Here is a 19386-nt window from a genome sequence, read left to right on the forward strand (position 1 = left end):
TGGAATTATTTCGATAAAAAGGAATGGAAAATACGTTTTTTGAGGTTAGATCTACAGAATTTTGAATTATCTCAATAAAAAGGAATGGAAAGTACGATTTTTGAGGTTAAATCTACAGAATTTTGAATTATCTTGATAAAAAGGAATGGAAAGTGCGATTTTTGAGGTTAGATCTACAAAATTTTGAATTATCTCGACAAGGAAGAATAGAAAATACAATTTTTGAGGTTAGATCTACAAACTTGGAATTGTTTTCGACACGAAGCAAAGCGTAATTTGAAATTCTAAAAGATATGGATATACCTTTCCAAATAGGTAATTCGTTATTTAACAGATTTAACCCGGAGACTCGACCTCGTAAGTAGATCCACTAATTCACTAAATCTATCTTCCTTCATTCGTGTCGTTATTTTTCTTTTTTAAAATTAAAATAAAAATAGAAATATCTCAGAAATATATCCATTTGAAGAAATTTTCTTTATCATAAAAAATAACTCTATCGTAATTCAAGACCGCGAGCACGATAAATATTAACAAATTTCTTCACAGAACGAATATAAAAGAGTTCACAATTTTTCATTATAAATGATTTGCGTGTTTAAAGAATTGCGTCTTTTGATTAATTCTCTTTGTAATTACACCCTCTCCCCTCTCACTTCTTTTTAACTCCCTGGTTCTCTTTCTCCCCCCCTCCTTCTCTCAGTTTTTGACGTTTCCTTTGTATTTTTTTTTCGAAAGAGAAAAGATTCTTTTTCCCCCATTATTTCGAGCTTCATCCCAATTTTTCATTTGTTCGTACCGTTACTCTCTTATTCTCTCTCTCTCTCTCTCTCCTCTTTTGGAATCCAAAACAAGTTTCGATATTTTTATCCCAAGGCTCAAGATTCCCTCCATTTTCTCATTTTTTTTTTCTTTTTCTTTTTCGAAGAGGGCGCTCCTCCTTTCGCCTTAATTTCTCTAAAATTCTCAAAGTGGACAACATCTCGAGAGAAGAAAGCGTCCGAAAGAGAGAGAGAGAGAGGAAGATAGGGGGCTCTTCACCGCCGCGGCGATAGCCCGAGTTTCCACCGCGAGCAATCCCAGAAACACTTGAGACTTGAATAGACGGGGGGAGGAAGGGAGGGAGGGGAGGGAGGGGCGAGAGAAGTGGTGGGGAGATCCAATAGTGGCGCCGCACAGGGCTCGGCTCGGCTCGGCTCGCTAGCTGTCCAATAGAATCCTCGAGGAGAAGTGGATCTAGTTTAGGCAGAGTCTCGAAAGAAGTTCGATTCGAGAAAAAATTCAAAGCGAGTCCAAAACCCGAGCGTGGAAACTTTGATGGTAGGTTTTTTTTACGCGGTGGAGGTAAGCCATTCGAGGAACTCTGGTAAATGGACTTATTTAGACCGTCTTTCTTCCTTTTCTCTCTCTCTCTCTCTCTCTTTTTATTATTCTGCGATTTCACTTCACTACTTTTCAATGATTCCGCGGATTCTTTCGTACATAAGCGTTCGGAGAGAAAACATTTCCAAAGGAGGACCGATTCTAAAAAAAGCTCAACTTAAATTCCTCGAATAGACGAGATAATTTGTTTCTTTCGATCAATTTGTTTGAAGAAAAATATACGTTACGAATTTCGTTATCTTTTTGCGCTTCAATTAGAAAGAGAGAGAGAGAGCGAGAGCGAGCGAGTGAGCGAGCGAGCGAGAGAGAGAACGAGAACGAGAGAGAGAGAGAGAGAGAGAGAGAGAGAGAGACGGACAAACAGACACAGAGAGAGAGAAAATTAGTTTTGTTGATTATATTGTAAATTTTAGTTGGGTTAAATTAATATTAATTTATCGCTCGAGTGTTCGGATATTCATTCGGAAGAAGTTATACTTAACTCTGGAAAAATTGACGAAAGAAATCGTTCGAACGAGAGAATGAAAAGGATTATTCGACGAGGTTAAATTTTTCATTCCTCCCTCACGAAATTCGCCATCGGCAGGAGTGAAAAGATGGCGATGGCGTCTTTCGCGGGGGGAGCGAGCCGCGTGTCAACAAGCCGGGATAAAACCACGCGTGCATTGTTCCCTCCTCCACCTCCCTCGTTGGAAAATTACGTATTCAAAGCAGGAATGTTAAACGCGTGCCCTGGAACGCGCCAGCGCCCTCTACCTTTCTTTCTCATCTCTTTCATCTCTCCCTCCCTCGATCGGTATTGTCGGTATCGTCGATCCTCGAATTTTTATTCCACGCGTTTTACCTACCGTTTCGCCTACCCCCCCCCCCCCCCTCATCTCTCTTTCTCTGTCGATTTTTTTTACAAGTAAAATAGGGAAGAAAAATTTGATTCGAGTAAGGAGGGCAAGCGAAAAAATTTTGTTTTAAATTTGGTGAGAGGAAAAGATTGAGTTAAGAGTTTGTTTGAAAGTGTCGTCGCTCTGAATTCGTGATTGATCGATACGATTCATTTTCATCGAATTGTCGTAAAAATTCTTGTGTGTGTGGGTATATATGGGAAGATTTAGATCTCCTGGCGAAGAAATAAAATTTTACAAATTATTCTACGAATTTTATAAAATTTTGTAAAATTTGACACGATTTCAATTTCGTATATTTCGAAATTTATCGATATGATTTATTTTTCGAATCGATATAAAAAAAATATTCTCTTGGCGAGTAAAAAAAATATTTACAACGCAAATGCAATCAAATTTTACAATGATTTCGAACATAATTCAATTTCGTATATTTCGTACATTTCGAAATTGATCGATACGATTTATTTTTCGAATCGATATAATATCCTTATAGGAAGATTTCGATCTCCTGATGAAAAAAAAAATTTTTGTAAAATTTAGCGCGATTTCATAATTCAATTTCGAAGATTTCGAGATTGATCGATACGATTAATTTTTCGAATCGAATCGATATAAAATTAGGAAGATTTCTCTGGCGATGAAAAAAAATTTTACAAATTATTTTACAAAAATTTGGCACGATTTCAATTTCGAAGATTTCGAGATTGATCGATACGATTTATTTTTCGAGTCGAATCGATATAAAATTAGAAAAATTTCTTTGGCAATGAAAAAAAATTTTACAAAATATTCTACAAAAATTATTTTTCGAATCAATATAAAATTCTTATAGGAAGATTTCGATCTCTTGGCGAATAAAAAAAAATATTTAAACGCGAATGCAATAAAATTTTACGACGATTTCGAACATAATTCAATTTCGTATATTTCGAGATTGATCGATACGATTTACTTTTCGAATCGATACAAAATCCTTATAGAAAGATTTCGATCTCTTGGCGAGGAAAAAAAATATTCGCGACAATTTCAAACGTTACAATTCAACATTAAAACTTTTCAATTTTACAATTTCGATCGACATTTCGCCGATCCTTAATTCCCGCTTTTAACGCTCGAGTGTCGGATGTTATATCGTCGATGAAATATAGATGAATTTTGGAGGAGCGGAATTACAAAAAACGGGGAAGAAATTTACGAAAATACGCGCCAACGGCAGTTGTGCGCGAACGAACTTTCGAAAATTCCGCGGTCACCGCAAGCGAGAGGACAGGGAGGAAGAGGAAGGGGAGGGGGGCCTTCGATACACCATCGTCGGGTCATAGATCAACGTCGACCGGAATCGTGTCCGCTCTTTTTCATCCTGGAATATCGAATAAATCCGGGAGGAAGGAAACTTCGAAACTATCTTTCCAGGGAAAGGGGGAGGGGATTTTTTATCGATGTATCGAAAAGGGGATGAAAAATTTCATTCGATTCGAATCGATCATTCATCGATCCCCCTTGAAATAGAGAGAGAAAGAGAGACAGAGAACGTAAAAATTTGTCCGCGAATTAGATAAACGTTGCAACAATTTGTCGATTCTCTCTCTCTCTCTATATATATATATATACACGAATTAATAAAAATAAGTCAATCAATTAAACGGAAAGGGAAGCATAATTCGAAATTATTCCAAAAAAAATATTTTTTTTTTTCAAATATAGAAAATATTGTCCTCTTATATTTAAAAGAAAAAAAAAATCGATTTGAAAAATATTTGAATTTTTCATAAAAATAAATCAATCAATTAAACGGAAAGGGAAGCATAATTCGAAATTGTTCCAAAAAAATATTTTTTTTTTCGAATTTACAAAATATTGTCCTCTTATATTTAAAAGAAAAAAAAAAAATCGATTTGAAAAATATTTGAATTTTTCATATTTATATATATATAACTCGTCAAACTTGGAGCTATACGCGAGAGTGCTACTTTTTTTTTTTTTTTTACACTGCTACTTCGCGAAAATTAAAATTAAAAAAAAAAAAAAACGGGGTTGGAGTGTTCGAAACATCGCGATGCGAGGAATTATAAATATATACACACATACACACACATATATATATATACACATTCCTCGATGACTTTTTCGATACAAATGGCGGCCTAAAAGCTTCATCGAATGTATCCTCCATCCACGGCCGTCCACGGTGGTGGAAAAAAGTTTTTCGCCTCGGTGTGGGGGAGGGGGGAATGTAGGGCAACGTCGTCGCCCAAGGCCCAAGAAGTACGTAACGGTGTGTCTGGCGTATTAGATTTTTTTTTTTTTTTTTTTACACGTCAGGACGGATTCACAGGTAGACCGAGGAGGAGGAGGAGCCCGGTTCACAGGGAGGATGAAACGTCCCAGGAGGGACGTGTGCCTTGGCTGCTGCTGCCCTACAATCGCCACGTTGACACACCAATCCTCCCTCTCTCTCTCTTTTCGTAATTTCTCCGGGAATATACGGTTTTAATCACTTTTAATCGCAAAGTGGATTCCTTCCTTACCGATAAGTTCGACAGAGAGCAATTCCCCCTCCCTAAATTTTATCGAATCGTGAGAGGATCAAGGAAGGAGGACGTTTCTCGACAAATAAATATCCCTTTCTTTAAATCGAAAATATTTATCGTCCGAGACACTCGAATCAAATCGTTTCAATCGTTCGCAAAGAAATCTCGCCATCTTCGAATGCATCGAACGCCTCTACGATTATCGATCGAGCAGTCACGCATCCCTTCATTATCGCCCGAGTAATGCTACAAGGCAAGCCCTTCCAAGTGTCGTTTCGATTGAATTGCGACGTTGTAAATCGCGCGTACGTCACGTCACTGCAAGATTTGTAACGATATTTTTCTTCTTTCCTTTTTTTAACAGGAAGAATTACAAATATAATAATAAAAACAGAAATAAAATTCGGTGAAAAATTCTTCGAGTGCAACCGCGAGGGAACGAGCGAAAGAGAGAGAGAGAGACAGAGAGAGGCGCTAATGAATATGCATACATACGATAACGGAAACGGGCGACTCCTCGCTTAAAAAGCGCCGCTGGTAAGCATTGTTACTACGTGTATATATATATATAAACTGAAATAATTAAAATAAAATAACAGAATTGATTCGATCGAGAAAAAAAACTTTCGATCCCGCGAGAATTATTTTCGTTAATTTTTACGTACCGATAAAAGTCGAGGCGGACGACAGGAAGCGGACGACGAGCAAGATTTAGGGTAGATAATACGAGGGGAGGGGATGAACGTAGAATTGTTTGCTCAGGTGTCGATCCAATACTTTTCTCCAACACGTAAACATTTTCGAGAATAATTATTCCATTTTGAAAAATTTCTCTCCTTTCGAGGGAAACCTCGTTTACACGCAAAGAATCGAAGTTTTTCCGTGTTAATGATAACAAAATGGGGCGGCCGAGTACTTTAAATCGGTTTTCGCACGCCCGCGTTCCCATGCGAGATTAAGCGGGAGCTAATTAAGGCTTTCCAAGGCCACGCCCGAAATCCTCTTCCTCTTCCTCGAAAAGATAAACGAGGCGCATTCATTTTTTCCCAAATCAACAATTTTGTTATTCGATTCGAATATAATATCTACGAGTCGAAATAGGTATTCAGAAAATGTGGGAATAATACGCCGGGATTTGTCTCGTATGCATCGAATATCCATTATTCCCCGTGCTATCGATAATTAATTACGATGTAGACGGGTATGTGGAGAAGAAACCGCTTGGTTTTTTTTTTTTTTTTTTTAATAAAATTCTATCCAGGTATTTTTTTTTTTTTTTTTACCTGGTAGCGCGAAAAAATTAACCTAATTTGCCCATCCCCTGCACGAGAGAAGATATTACCCTCCCCGAGGGGGGAAAAGAGAGAAAATTTGTTCCGAGAATAAAAACTATTTCCTCCTCCTCCCCCTCCCCCTCCGCCGTAAAATCGTAATTTTTCCTCATTCGTGCGCGACACGTATTTTAAACAAACTTGATCCATTCCGATCGAATCAATATTTAAACACATCTCGTGTCTCTCGAGCGTCAGATTCACCCGGCCTCGGTCCCTCAAGATTAAACAATTAGCCGTAACTCTCGACCCAATTCACCCTCGACTCCGTACCCCTTAAGCTTCTCGCTTTTCCAATCTCATTTTTCCAAGTATGGAGAATTAATATAGATAGGGGTGGAACTGACAGGATCGCGTCCACGATCGAGACAGATATAATAATTAACCCGAAAGATCGTGGTCCTGTCGATATGTCCTTCAAGATTCACCGTGGATTCTTCGTGTCGTTAAAGCGCAATTGATTCGCGGGTATCGAAAGTAGGTCGTACTTTGCGGGAAGAAAAAACGACCAGGTAAATCGATCGAATCGTTCGTGGTTTGAATTCCGCACGGAAGGATATCGATCGAACGGCGGAATGGGAAATCTCTTTTCACCGATAATCAACCGTGGGTAAATTCTTTATACGGGAGATATTTCGTAGCGATGGTTGATTCTTCGATTCGTCGTACTTACTTGGATAAGTTATTTCGATAATACATTGTTCAAAACGTAATAATTGTAGCGGTAAATAAGTTACGAATAAATGTCGTTTTTAACTTGGTTACTTTTCCAACGGGTTAATGCCCAACTCTGACTTTAGTTCCTTTTTACGCCACCGGCTTCGTATGTCGTGCGAATCGTAGAGTTACTTCGTACACCGTCGATATATCCATGCTTCAATAGATGCTTGATATAATCGATATTATTACCTTATTATTACCGATTTTTATAAAAAGAAGAATAATGAAACGCGCGCCACTTTATTCGCGCGAATAAAAAAAATAAAACGCACTTTTGCCATCCGCGTGAAAATGTATACGAAGAAACGCGTAGAAAGAATATTAGAACGCAGTTACCGTCGCGAAGCGTGTTAATCGCTTCGCAGTTACGGACGAAATGTTCCAAAACATCGTATACGGTATGTGTTTATACACGCGGCGCAAAGGAGAAATTCCACGAAACGACATTCGTGCGGCGTCGAGTTACTCGCGAGTTTGTTTATTATGACGAGTTTATTAATCCTGTCCTCAAAATATACTATTATATATATATATATATATATATATATATATATATATATATATATCGCGAGCGTAAATTCGAATCGATCTTTATTTCAATTCGCTTAAACTACATCTCGTCGCGGAATATCTTCGTGGTTGGAAAGCGGTTAAACGACGGTTGCAAGATCAATTCTGAAGTGGTTCTCGTTCGAAAGCCCTCGAAGCTTTCTCTTTAAAGAAGCTCGTTCCCTTTATTTATAGAAATAATCGAATCTTTACGAACCACGGTTTCGTGATGCATGTTGAAAATCTGTCTCTACCGACCCGGGAATAGGGAAATTAATCGATCGGACCTTGGAAATTGCCCGGACATTTGTATGCACTTAGATATACATATACGTATACGAGATTGGAGGCGCACGAGATTCGTGGGAGGAAGAATCGATGAGGAATGCGGGTGTCGGGTGTCGGTCTCGGCAACGCGTTTATCGCCTCCCTTCGAGACAAGACTAAACAACTGTTTAGCTCGATAACAGGCTGGAATTTATCCGGAGCGTACACACCGCGTTTGATTCGGAATGAACACGACGGAGGGGGCTCACGCTCGCTCATCAGACATTGTGCAAACGCGTGTTAGCTAGGGTGACAATCGTGCAATTGATACTGTGCTTATATTGAACTTCCTTTCGAGCTTCTCCCGCGAGAGGGAGAACCCTTCTCGCGCAACACCAAGACACTCGTCCCATTCTCGTTCGACTCTTTTCTCATTGAAAATTTTTATCCCACGCGCAACGTACGAGAGGAACGCGATCTTATCAATCGATTTCAACGATCGAACACGCTATCTTTAACAATTTAAACCCCACTTGTTACGCGCATTCCCATTCACAAACACTCGTCGAACCCTATTCTTCCCACACTTTCCTTTCTTCTCAAACCCTTCGTTAAACCCAATTACAGGCAAACGAGCATCACAATCCAACCATCGATCCGTCTTCGTAAACCGTTCCATCGTGAATCGATCGAAGCGCGTTTCTCCGCCCGTGTGGAGAGAGAGAGAGAGAGAGAGAGAGAGAGAGAGAGAGAGAGAGAGAGAGAGAGAGAGAGAGAGGATAGCACGCACGCACTCGTTCACACACACACACACACACACACACACACACACACACACACACACACACACACACACACACACACAGAGAGAGAGAGAGAGAGAGAGAGAGAGGGGGGGGGGGGCATGCACACGCTTATCCACACACGCACGCACACACACACACACACACACACACACACACACACACACACACACACACACACACACACACACACACACACACACACACACACACACACACACACACACACACACACACACAGAGAGAGAGAGAGAGGGGGGGGGGTGCACGCGCTTATCCACACACACACACACACACACACACACACGCACACGCACACGCACGCACACACACACACACACACACACACACACACACACACACACACACACACACACACACACACACACACACACACAGAGAGAGAGAGAGAGAGAGAGAGAGAGAGAGAGAGAGAGAGAGAGAGAGAGAGAGAGAGAGAGAGAGAGAGCATATGTGCGCTCACACACACACACACACACACACACACACACACACACACACACACACACACACACACACACACACACACACAGCAGACGCGTGGGGGAGGGAGGAAGAGAGCGAGTGGACGAAAAAGAAGCGCTTTCGAGTCGCGAAACGGGAACGTTCGCGGGGCGAACAATAAGCTCGAATCGGTGCCGTGACTAGGCGACCTTCAAGCGAACCCGATACGAGGCCAGCCATTCACCGCGCCCGTTGCACGCTGTGCAACGCGCGGGGCCCGCTTCAATTTCCCTTAATTGGATCACGCGCGGCCACGATTAAATCCCTTCTGTCCTCGTTCACGCGTGGAAATGATGTTTCCGAGTTCTTTCTCTCCTCGGCGGAGGGACGAACAGGGAGGAGGAAGGTGGCGAGCGAGCGATTCGCAATAACGACGATAATTCCGAATGTAATTGGATCGACATTCGTACTTCGCTTGTAATCGACGTAATAAGTTTCGAACGAGTCGAAATCATGGGACGAAGTAAATTTATATTGCAATTTATAGATTCGTTTAGGATGAACAGGCGAAGCTTGCGGTATTTCCAGATCTCGTCACAATCCTTTCACCGGTAATGTGTCACTTCTGCGGGATTGGAATCGATCCACGTGGATCCGTGCGTGAACCTGATCCTTCGTTTTCTGAACCGGACTAGGCGCCGCGTATCGTGGATTTCGATACACCACGTCATCCTATCTCGTGTCTCGTCCTCGCTTGACGAACTTTGCTGCGCGAAAAAGAGGAAGAGTTAAAAAAACGAAAAAGGTCTTCCTTCCTCTCCTCCTGAATTAAAACACTGCACACATATTAAAATAAATGCGTAAATTAGGAGAAAGAATAAATGAATATTTCATCAGGAAATTTAAACTTAAAACTCTTAAAAAAAAGGAAAATGACTCAACTACTCGTTCAAATTGCAATTACGTAAAGTATTAATTTTATACCATAATATTTGTTTCGAGAAGTCGAGTTGTTTAAATAAACGAAATTCCGAGATGTTTCGCAAGAAACTACTGTTCCTAAATTACTTCGTTCAAAAAACAAACAGACGTTCGTGATTCCGCCGTGTAAACACGTTTAAACCGCGAAACACGAATCTTCTACGAATTCTCCGGATGAATTTCCTTGGTCTCTGTAAACGAGGGGAAGAGAGAGAGGGAAATAGAAAAAGAGGGAAAGAGAGGCACGATACGTACTTGAACGGACCGGTGCTACCTGTCGCTCGCTCGACGAGCCAATAAAGCGAGCTCGGCACGGGGCTTTAAAGAGCGAGAGGGAGGGGAGGGCGGACAGGAAGAACGAGGAGACAAAAATTAAGTCACGCTACCAGTTCTCCGCGGGGCACGAAAAGCGCGTGAGCGAGGGAGGGGGGGGCGATGGCCGACACGGTTCGGAACACGCGACAACGGGACACGAGACGAATGTTTGCCCGGGAATAATAGCCTGCGGGCCAGACGCCGAGCGATTTTCACCAGTGGCTGAGAAATAATCCCGGCCCAGTCAGCTTTTCCCCCTCCCTCTTAATTTCGCTTCTCCCCTCTCTCTCTCTCTCTCCCCTCCCTTTCCATTATTTTTCTTTTCTATATCCCGTCTTCTTAATTACAATTTACAAAATACACCTCGATAGACGGATAGACTGTGCAGAGAGAAAGAAAGAGATGTTTTTTTTAATCAACAACCAGTAATTTCACTTTCTCGACTCTCATCCCCGGTGCCTCTGAAATCATAGGCGATGATGACAGAAGCGTCCGACGGATGAACCAGAAATACGTTTCTTACATATGCCGGCCGATAGATCGGACAAAGAGAGTTACATAGAGGGAATTCTATATTCGAAACAGAGAGACGGGCAGAAAATGCGATGGGACAGGGGGGAGGGGGGAGTGGAGAGGAACGGGAGGGGGAGTGATATATCACGAGAGAACGAGAACTCTGCCGCAACCTCATTCTCCTTTCCGGCTGACGCGTTGAAAAGCTGTCTCTTCCCTTCTGCCCGCTCCCCACCCTCCCTCTCTCGGCCCGCGCTGCCCATCCCCACCCCGCGACGACTTCTCCCCACCAGGCGGCGCTCGGTCATCCCCCCACCACCACCACTCTCGACCGTGCGAACGCACACGAGAGCGAGCGACGCGTATGTTTGAATGAATGAACCAAAGTGGTGGGGATAAGCGCACGCACACGTGCGTGCGCTAGTACGAGGAGTACGAGTATTCCCCGTATGGCTGCGCGAGTGCTTCTCTGTACATAGCCCCGCGATCACGCGACGCCACTTCCGTTTCGTGCTTTATTTCTTTTCTCCACTATTTCCACTATTTTTCTTCCCCATTCTTTTTTCTCTTCATCTTTGCTAGATGGATCGAGTTGAATTTCTCTCTCTCTCTCTTTTTCTTGGCACGATTCGAGAATAAAAAAAGCGATAGTGGGTCATCGAGAGAAGAATTAAGGTTTCTGGGTACAGTGGAATTGTTGGAGCAATAATAATAATAATAATAATAACGGTTGTAGCAAACTGCAACGAATTCTTAAGAGAGGGAGATAGATTCATCCTATAACTGTTCCATCGATTTATTCCGCTCAGGTTGATCGTTCCTCGATCGATCGGAAAATAATTCGAGTACCAGTTTTTTTTCCCCTTTCCGTGTCTCGTATGCAATTGTGCCGGATCGGCAGCGTAGTTACCGTACTCGGAGGCCGGAAACGAATTACAGTTTATCGCGTTCCGGTGAATCCCTTATTCGTGAAATCGATGGTGCGCTCGAAAATAAAAATAAAAAAAAAATATATATATATATATACACTCGGCAAACCTGGTAATTTCCACATTTTAATCAAGCTTGATAATTCGATCTGCATCGAGGACGAAGATTCGAAGCCAATTGAACACGTACGTTCGAGTTCGAGAGAGAGAGAGAGAAAAAATGAAACTAGAAACGACAGACAAAGAGAGGGAAAAAAGTGGAGCAAAATTAATTTTAATCAACTTCTTCCTCGTTTTTCTCTTATTTATTTACTTATACACACTTGCTTAGTCTTGTAAAAAAAAAAAAAAAATTGTTGAAATTATCGAGATCGAGACAAATATTTATATTTTTCTCGAAAATATTTTTTTTTTTTTTTTTGATTTTCGTCCTCGAGCGTACGCCAAGTCCAGCCACGATAATGAAATAAAGTCTTGCGTTCCATAAATTAACGGTGTGGCTGCCATCGGATAAATTTCGTATTCATCGAGTTGGCCGACGGACATTAAAATAAAACTTCGTGGAAATAAAATTTTTCCCTAACGAAGACGATAACGCCGCTTAAATATAATACGATTTTTTTTCTCTTCATTTATCGAGGGAGAAATTAAAAAAAAAAAAAAATTGGAGAAAAAAATAGGAAATCGATCGATTAAAATAATAGAAAATGAAAATTATCGATTTTCGAGAATCGTGGATTTCATAAAAAATTCTATAAAATTTGTTATTACACAATAATCTTTTCGAACAAATTTCGAAAGACTATCGCAAAAATAAAATTTTTGGAAAACGAGGTAGGGAAGGTTAGGTCGAATCAACGTTTCGAAGGAAGGACCTATTTCCTAGGGCGTAACTGCGGAATCAGTACAGAGACGTTTTTCCCTATGGTTGACACGTGTTTTCTCTTCCAATTCATTTCTCCTTTTGTTTTTACTTCATCCATTCCAAGAATTCCAATGTAGAATTTTCCAATTTTCCTTGCCCGAAATTATCTCGAAAGAGTCTTGCAAGAATTTGCGAAACAACGATGAAAATTCTCCGAGGACTTTCTAAAATTTTCTTAATTATTTCCAAAAATTTTCTATATATACATATATATGTATTTATTTACCGTGGATGAGGCAACGATAAATTTTTTTCCGAGAATTTCAATCCGAAATACCAAGCGTTTAATGGCCGCGATAAATATCGCGAGGGAAAATGTTTAATCGGCAACGATTGCGACGATACGCAAACATTGCACAATTAAGCGATGCATCGAAGCCGCACCGATATCACGCTTGGGTGAAAGCGGCGCATTAAGATGAATCGAAAAAGCGTTAATCATACGCGTAGTTGTTTCGCAAACGGAATTATTGCGCAACCATTTCTCGATACACGGATGTTGGTACGTACGCGATGAAAAAATTCTTACAATTAATTTATTAGAAAGAAAAAGAAGAGGAATTAAAATTAAAAGCGTTTCGAAGCATCTCAAAATACTTCTCTTTTAACTTGACATTGACTCCCTCCTGCTTGCTCTTTCGCTCGAGACGAAAAAAACAAGTACAAGATACGCGAGGACAACTTTTTAATGCCTCCATTTCCATCCCCTCCACTGAACAATCCCCGAATCTGAAATACCGACGGGAAAATGATGAACCGAATACACACGATTGATATTCGAAACACGAAGAAAGGTTATATTTACACATTTATGCGCAGCGCAAGAATGCGAATATGGCAATATAGGATTACGCAAGAAAATCGGCATGCGGGTCGGCGATGCGTATCGAATTTCGCGAATATCGGTACAGCTTCATCAAATTCCAGCTCGCGAAACGTCGAGCCGTGCGCGTAACATCGACGCGCTAATTTACCGGCAGAGGGCGTACGGGTCGTACGATAAATCAGCCTCGATTAATTCGAGATAATCGAATGCACGGAATCGATTGTAGCAGAAACAGCTCACTTCGCTCCTTACGAATTTTCTGTCTCCTTCACGAGGAAAGGAAAGAGCTATTGGAAAAAAGAAAGAGGAACAGAGAGAGAAAGATCGAATTAAGTTTCCTCGTTCAATTTATCGACGGAGAAGAGCACGGCGAGGAGAAAAATGATCACTATCGGTGATACGAAGTCGATGGAGGCTTCGTTCGAGAGAATGAGAAGAGCGAGATCGACTTTCAACGTGGTGGTAAATGCGAAGTAAAGCACGAGGAAAATTCTCATCTTCGATTCACTTCAGAGGATATCTTTATTCCTTAAGGAAAATCAAACTGAGGTGACGGTTATGGCCGCAAGAAAAAAAGATATCAGAGACATAACCTCGAAAGAAGATTGTCCGTAAGAAATCTATCTCTTCTATTAGGATATTTATAATACGTCCATAGAGTATATTTAAATTTTATTCTTTTTGCACGATTTAATAAATATATAATCATAATTTTTTTTACTCGAAGAAAATTCATTCACTCGTCAAAGAAAGTATATATTTTTCTCGAGCACCCTGTACAATCGCTGATGATAGACCGACAAGCTGTGGAAAATCAGTTTTTCCCAGAGCTGGGAAACCGAGGAGCCCCACCTCCTCCCCGGTTTATTGCATTGGAACGCGGCTTGCTCCCATGAGTGTGCGACAAACTTGTTTTCACCTTTAACACTCCCCCGGATTCCGCCCTTACCGTGGACAAAATAAACCCGATTTACGATCCAATCATCGAAACATATCCCAATAATTTTTTCTATCGGATAATCAATAATTAAATAATCACTTTAAATTCGAATTTATCATTTGTACGCAACAATTTTAAAAAATAAGTAAAATAATATATATATATTCATTGCCAACATATATATAATTTACGTAATCGTGAAATTCGAGTTGACAATAGAGGAGACGAGTAACGACTATCCGATCCCTATTATTATTATTATTACGAAGACGGTCCATTCAAATTTAACATCGGATATTTCCTCGTTCTATCCATGTCCGACCTGTGAATCCATATATATATATATATATATATATATATATATATATATATATATATATATATATTCGTTATTATTCTACTATTACTTCGTTGAACCGCGCGACATTAAAAAAATTTGAGAGAATTTCTCGTCCGGGTATCGACGGGAGGATTCAAAGGTCGGCGGCCATCTCTCGGCCGGGCGGCTGAAGTAAAAGTTGGGCAGCCGCTCAACTGTCTGCGGTAAAACGGAATCCGTCTAATTAACGCGGTTACGTTGGAGAGGGGGGCGCGCCTAATTTAAGTTTCCAGCCTCGCATTCGGAGTCACCGGGCCAAACGAGCCCACACACGGCCCTCCCCCCACCACCACGCCGGATCAAAAAGTTGCGAGCCTTATGCGTTTACGAACTGAACGATTCCCCCCTCTCTTATTTTTATAAGGGAGGAGGTCGATCGATTTTCGGTTGAGGAAGAAGAAGTGGAAAAACTGATTTGAAATCGGATGGAAATGTTCAAAGAGACAGCTACTTTTACCTGGAAATATATATATATATATATATGAAGTCAGTTGCAAAAGTATTCGTGCGTTTTTGTGTAAATTCAACTAATAATAATAGTAATAATGATGATTCTATTTGAAACATTGTGAATATTGGGTAAGATTGTAATAAATATATATTTTTTTTTGTTAATGAAATTCAATCAATATTCGAAAATATTATTTTTAAAAAATTTTAATCGGAGATATTTTTAAAATATCTAATAAATATCCTTAAGTGATATATATATATATATATATATATATATATATAACACACTTCTGCGATCGACTGTACGTGGAAGAAATGAAGGTGGATGAATGCGGCAGCGAAAAGGAAAATGATACACGGAGGAGAAATATGTTCCATTCCATGCGAAATGGAGCGTGCAACATCAAAGAGCGATGCCTCTGATCACGGAGAGGAAATTCGAATTAGTTGCTGCTCAGGTGGATCGATTCATTGGGAGGAAGGTAAGGGGGATCGAAAAAAAATTGTGGGATTAATACGAGAAATTGGAGCTCGAAGTTGGAATTCCAAATATAAGAAAAGAAAAGAAAAAAAAAAATTTCGAGTCTCCTTTCTGAAAATTTGTAATAATCGATCAACGGAAAAATAATTATTTTACTTTATTCTTTATCGAGGGAATAATTTTGAAAAATTTGCAGAGAAAGGAAAATTTTTTAAACCCGTTAGAACGCTAGAATTTCCATCCAATAATAAGTATAACAGAGAGATATATCCGTGCTCCTCTTCGAGAGCCCACGCACAAGGAATAACGTTGGCCGGGGAACGTGTTAATCTAGAGGCGCGGCAACCGGGAAATTCGAGAGCATCCGGTGCTCTTAATCGACCGAGTGGGGGATTAGAAGTTGAAGAGTCGATTATTGATCTTGACGCGGACTCTGCCTGGACTTTTGCCCCGGTTTAATAACACTTCTTCTTTTCTTTTTTTTCTCGCGAAGAAAAATCGCGAATTACTCGCGACGAATTACCCCCGCTTCATTAATGCTACGCGCGCATGTGAGCCAATTATTCCATAATTAAAGGGAATTTCTGGTCAGCGGGGACGAAAGAATAGCCGTGAAAGCGTTCACCTCCTCGCGAAACGCGAGGAGAAGAGAGGGAAAATACACGGGAATGGGGATTAGACTCGTTCCACTGACACGAAACAAAAAGAGGCGAGGTCCTTTAATTTCGGCCGATAAAAAAGGATTTGGCCTCGACACTCTCGTGGAAGAATTTTTTTTCTCTCTCTCTCTTTTCGATGGTGGTTTCGGGGAGTATTGGATTTCCGGAAGAAACTTCCAGCGGAAATTAATGGAACAAGGTGAAGTTTCTTTGGAAGGATATCGACTGCGATTTTCCTGCTGTATTTTTTGATTTCAACAATATTTTACGCGACTAATTTGTAGAAAATTTTATAGGCAGATGTTAAACATCTTTGAAGTTGGCCATACTTTAATATAATTCGTCTTCAAATATATATATATATATATATATATATATATATATATATATCCCACGAATAAGTTTGATTGGTTAATTTTGAAATGTATCTATTTGTCACATATATTAATCCAAAACGAAGAACTGATGCATTAGCTTAGGCATACAATTCTAGAAAATTCTAAAATCGTATAGATATAACTTAAAAATATCTTTATTTCTCCTAATGCGTAGAACAATTACGACTTGTAACGAGAGTTTTGAAAATATTTCAGTCTTAGATAAGATTAACGTAACTTTATAAATAAAATAATATAATTTTTACGATTTTGAACGATTCAAATTTATAGTTTTCCTACTGTTGTGTAGCGTGCGATGTCAACAAACCGTTTGAAGTGGAGATAAGGTTGTCCTAGCGAAGGACCCCTCTTGCCCCTCGGGCGTCCCGCGAGACTTTTTTTTCCAGCGACGAACAGTATACGTTTCGCTCGAAATATCCAATAACGCTCGCTCGTAAAAGAAGAGGAAATTTCTTCTAAATAACACGTTGAATAAATTCGCTTGTTTCCTTATATAATAATCACAGTCTTTATAAAAGCGTCACGGTTTTCACAAAGTCGCACGGGAGAACGGGTTACGGGTAGAAAGAAAATTTCCATCGCGAACGAACGACAGAGATCGGGCCGTATATTCGTTATCAAACGAGCGCACCTTCATCCTAAAAAATTTACCCGGTTCTTTGGCATAAAGTTTCACCCGAGACTCCTCAAACGAGATACCAGAACGGAACCAGCCCTCCACCCGGGGCACTTTCAATTCCTCGGGGTGTTCCTCTGTCGCGCGTAGGTGGCTCGATAGCGATCTCTCTGTTCCCCCCCCGACGAGGGGATGTGTTCCTGGACCCGTGAGAAGACTTCCGTGGCTCAGACGGAGATAGCTTTAACGGGAGAGTGGAAACTATCAGAGGATGGGGTCATCGTCCAAAGCGGCTCACGACTCTCTTAAATTCAAATTAACCAGGCGCAGTCTCATTAAAATACAATTATAGTCTCCTATATGGTTTCAACTATATATATATATATATATACCAAGAAACTGCTATCTACGATCGAGACATCCTTCGTCTCTATTGTTATCGAGACGAATTAAGGGAAACGTTCTATAATAATAATTCAGACGATACGAGAATACGAACGATACAATAATATTCGAATTTTTACTATTACAGCCCGCGATGCAGAAATTCCCTAGGAAATTCTCACTGTCCAAAACAAAAGGCCTCTCGTCGATTTCTCGATTTTTCCGCGGCAAACGGAATCGAAGGATATCGGTTGGATGTCGGAGACAGGTATCGACCAAGTAATTCGTAAAACGGAAACGAGATACAGCTCTCGTTGCTGCGTAACGACGCTTGGCAAGGGAACCACGAGCGAGTTTATCTCTTTTATCTCTCGCCGGAGCGTTTTGCTCGCCGTATTCGGCAGAGGGCGGGCGTGTTGCGGGGCCCGTTTTTCTCGGCAAAGATGACGCCGCATTCGGCGTTATCTCGACGGCGATTGCTTAACGAGAAAAGTCCGGGGCAAGGCCGGTTAAGCCGCGGTTATTACCGATAATTGGCGCGATTCTTTTATCGATTCGACGCCTGATTAATTGGATGATCGTGTATGGTCGAGTCATTTGCGATCGTGGAATTAAGAAAAAAAAAAAAAAAAATCTCCAATTTCTTTCTTTCGTAACGATCCACTCGATTATCCCGCCGAGCACAGTAGATTAAATTCAACCTAAGAAAATCTCATGAATATTCATCTCGCTTGGCACGTTCCATGCCGCGTGGGCTGCCTCCCCCCATTTGACATTTTTACCATTAAATGGAAACCTGTTGTACTCGAATTCGAAAGCCAAAAAAAAAAAAAAAAAAATTTTCTCCCGACAAATTTACCACCTGTCGATAATCATACAAGTTTTCACGATAGAAATATCTTGCGAAAAAATTATCGATCGACTCGATGCCAAAATAAGTACGAAGACAACGACAGATCAAGTTATGAATTTCCGACGCTTAGCCTTCCTAGCCTTTTTTCACGACATATTTGACTCGCGTCCAACTTCCTCCGGACATCGCCTTAAAGGAGAGGGGAGGGAGGGAGCGAGGAATTGGAGGAGGAGGAGGGGGCGAATTGTTACAAGGCTCGAACGGAGGGCCTCGAGCCGCATATAAAATACAATTTTACCACCGGGGGAAACCGGCGCGTTGAGATTCGAAACAATAACGAGGCTCGGCGCGCGCAGTCTTCGGTAATCGCGCGCTCGGCCCATTCTTTTTCCCCGGCGAGGCTCCTCTTTAAGAATTGATGGAATTCCTTTCCCGCGCTCTCTCATTCTCCCCCCTCCCCCTCTGCCTCTCCCGCGGGACCTGTCCCCCCTCCCGGGTTTTATTCACCTGAATGGCCCGTATATACCGAACTCCGTCCCTTCCCCTCACCAACCGTGTTCTGCTCTTTTCGTAAATTATACACTCGGTCATTACCAGCGGGCAAACAAACGGACGCGTGCCGCCCGCCCCCGCTCCCCTCCCGCGAGCTTCGATCGAGATTCAACGCAACGTAAGAGGAGGAATAATGGAACACACCGTCCCGAGTGGGAGAATTTTCGCGTTCATTACACGCGTATATTTATACCATAACTATTTTATTCTTAAAAAACTTCGTCGAGGCAT

General features: G+C 41.0%; 2 protein-coding genes across 16 annotated transcripts in view; one reads left to right on the forward strand and one right to left on the reverse strand.

Moving 5' to 3' along the window:
* The window catches only part of LOC408311 (catenin delta-2), a 47473-nt gene that overhangs the window by 22524 nt on the left and 5563 nt on the right, over positions 1 to 19386 (reverse strand). The window lies entirely within an intron of this gene.
* On the forward strand, positions 12434 to 14728 carry LOC102654712. Its single transcript, XM_006566497.3, has 3 exons — positions 12434 to 13902; positions 13975 to 14051; positions 14168 to 14728. The coding sequence occupies exons 1-3, from the start codon at positions 13822 to 13824 to the stop codon at positions 14334 to 14336; spliced, it is 327 nt and encodes a 108-aa protein (XP_006566560.1). The 5' UTR covers positions 12434 to 13821; the 3' UTR covers positions 14337 to 14728.

The sequence above is a fragment of the Apis mellifera genome, linkage group LG11 (genome assembly GCF_003254395.2).
Source record: "Apis mellifera strain DH4 linkage group LG11, Amel_HAv3.1, whole genome shotgun sequence".
In the NCBI taxonomy this organism is placed as follows: domain Eukaryota; kingdom Metazoa; phylum Arthropoda; class Insecta; order Hymenoptera; family Apidae; genus Apis; species Apis mellifera.

Coding starts and splice junctions, on each gene's coding strand:
- LOC102654712 (XM_006566497.3), top strand. CDS start 13,822: ATGATCACTATCGGTGATACGAAGTCGATGGAGGCTTCGTTCGAGAGA. Junction 13,903..13,974: donor GATCGACTTTCAACGTGGTG/GTAAATGCGAAG, acceptor TTATTCCTTAAG/GAAAATCAAACTGAGGTGAC. Junction 14,052..14,167: donor ACCTCGAAAGAAGATTGTCC/GTAAGAAATCTA, acceptor TTTTACTCGAAG/AAAATTCATTCACTCGTCAA.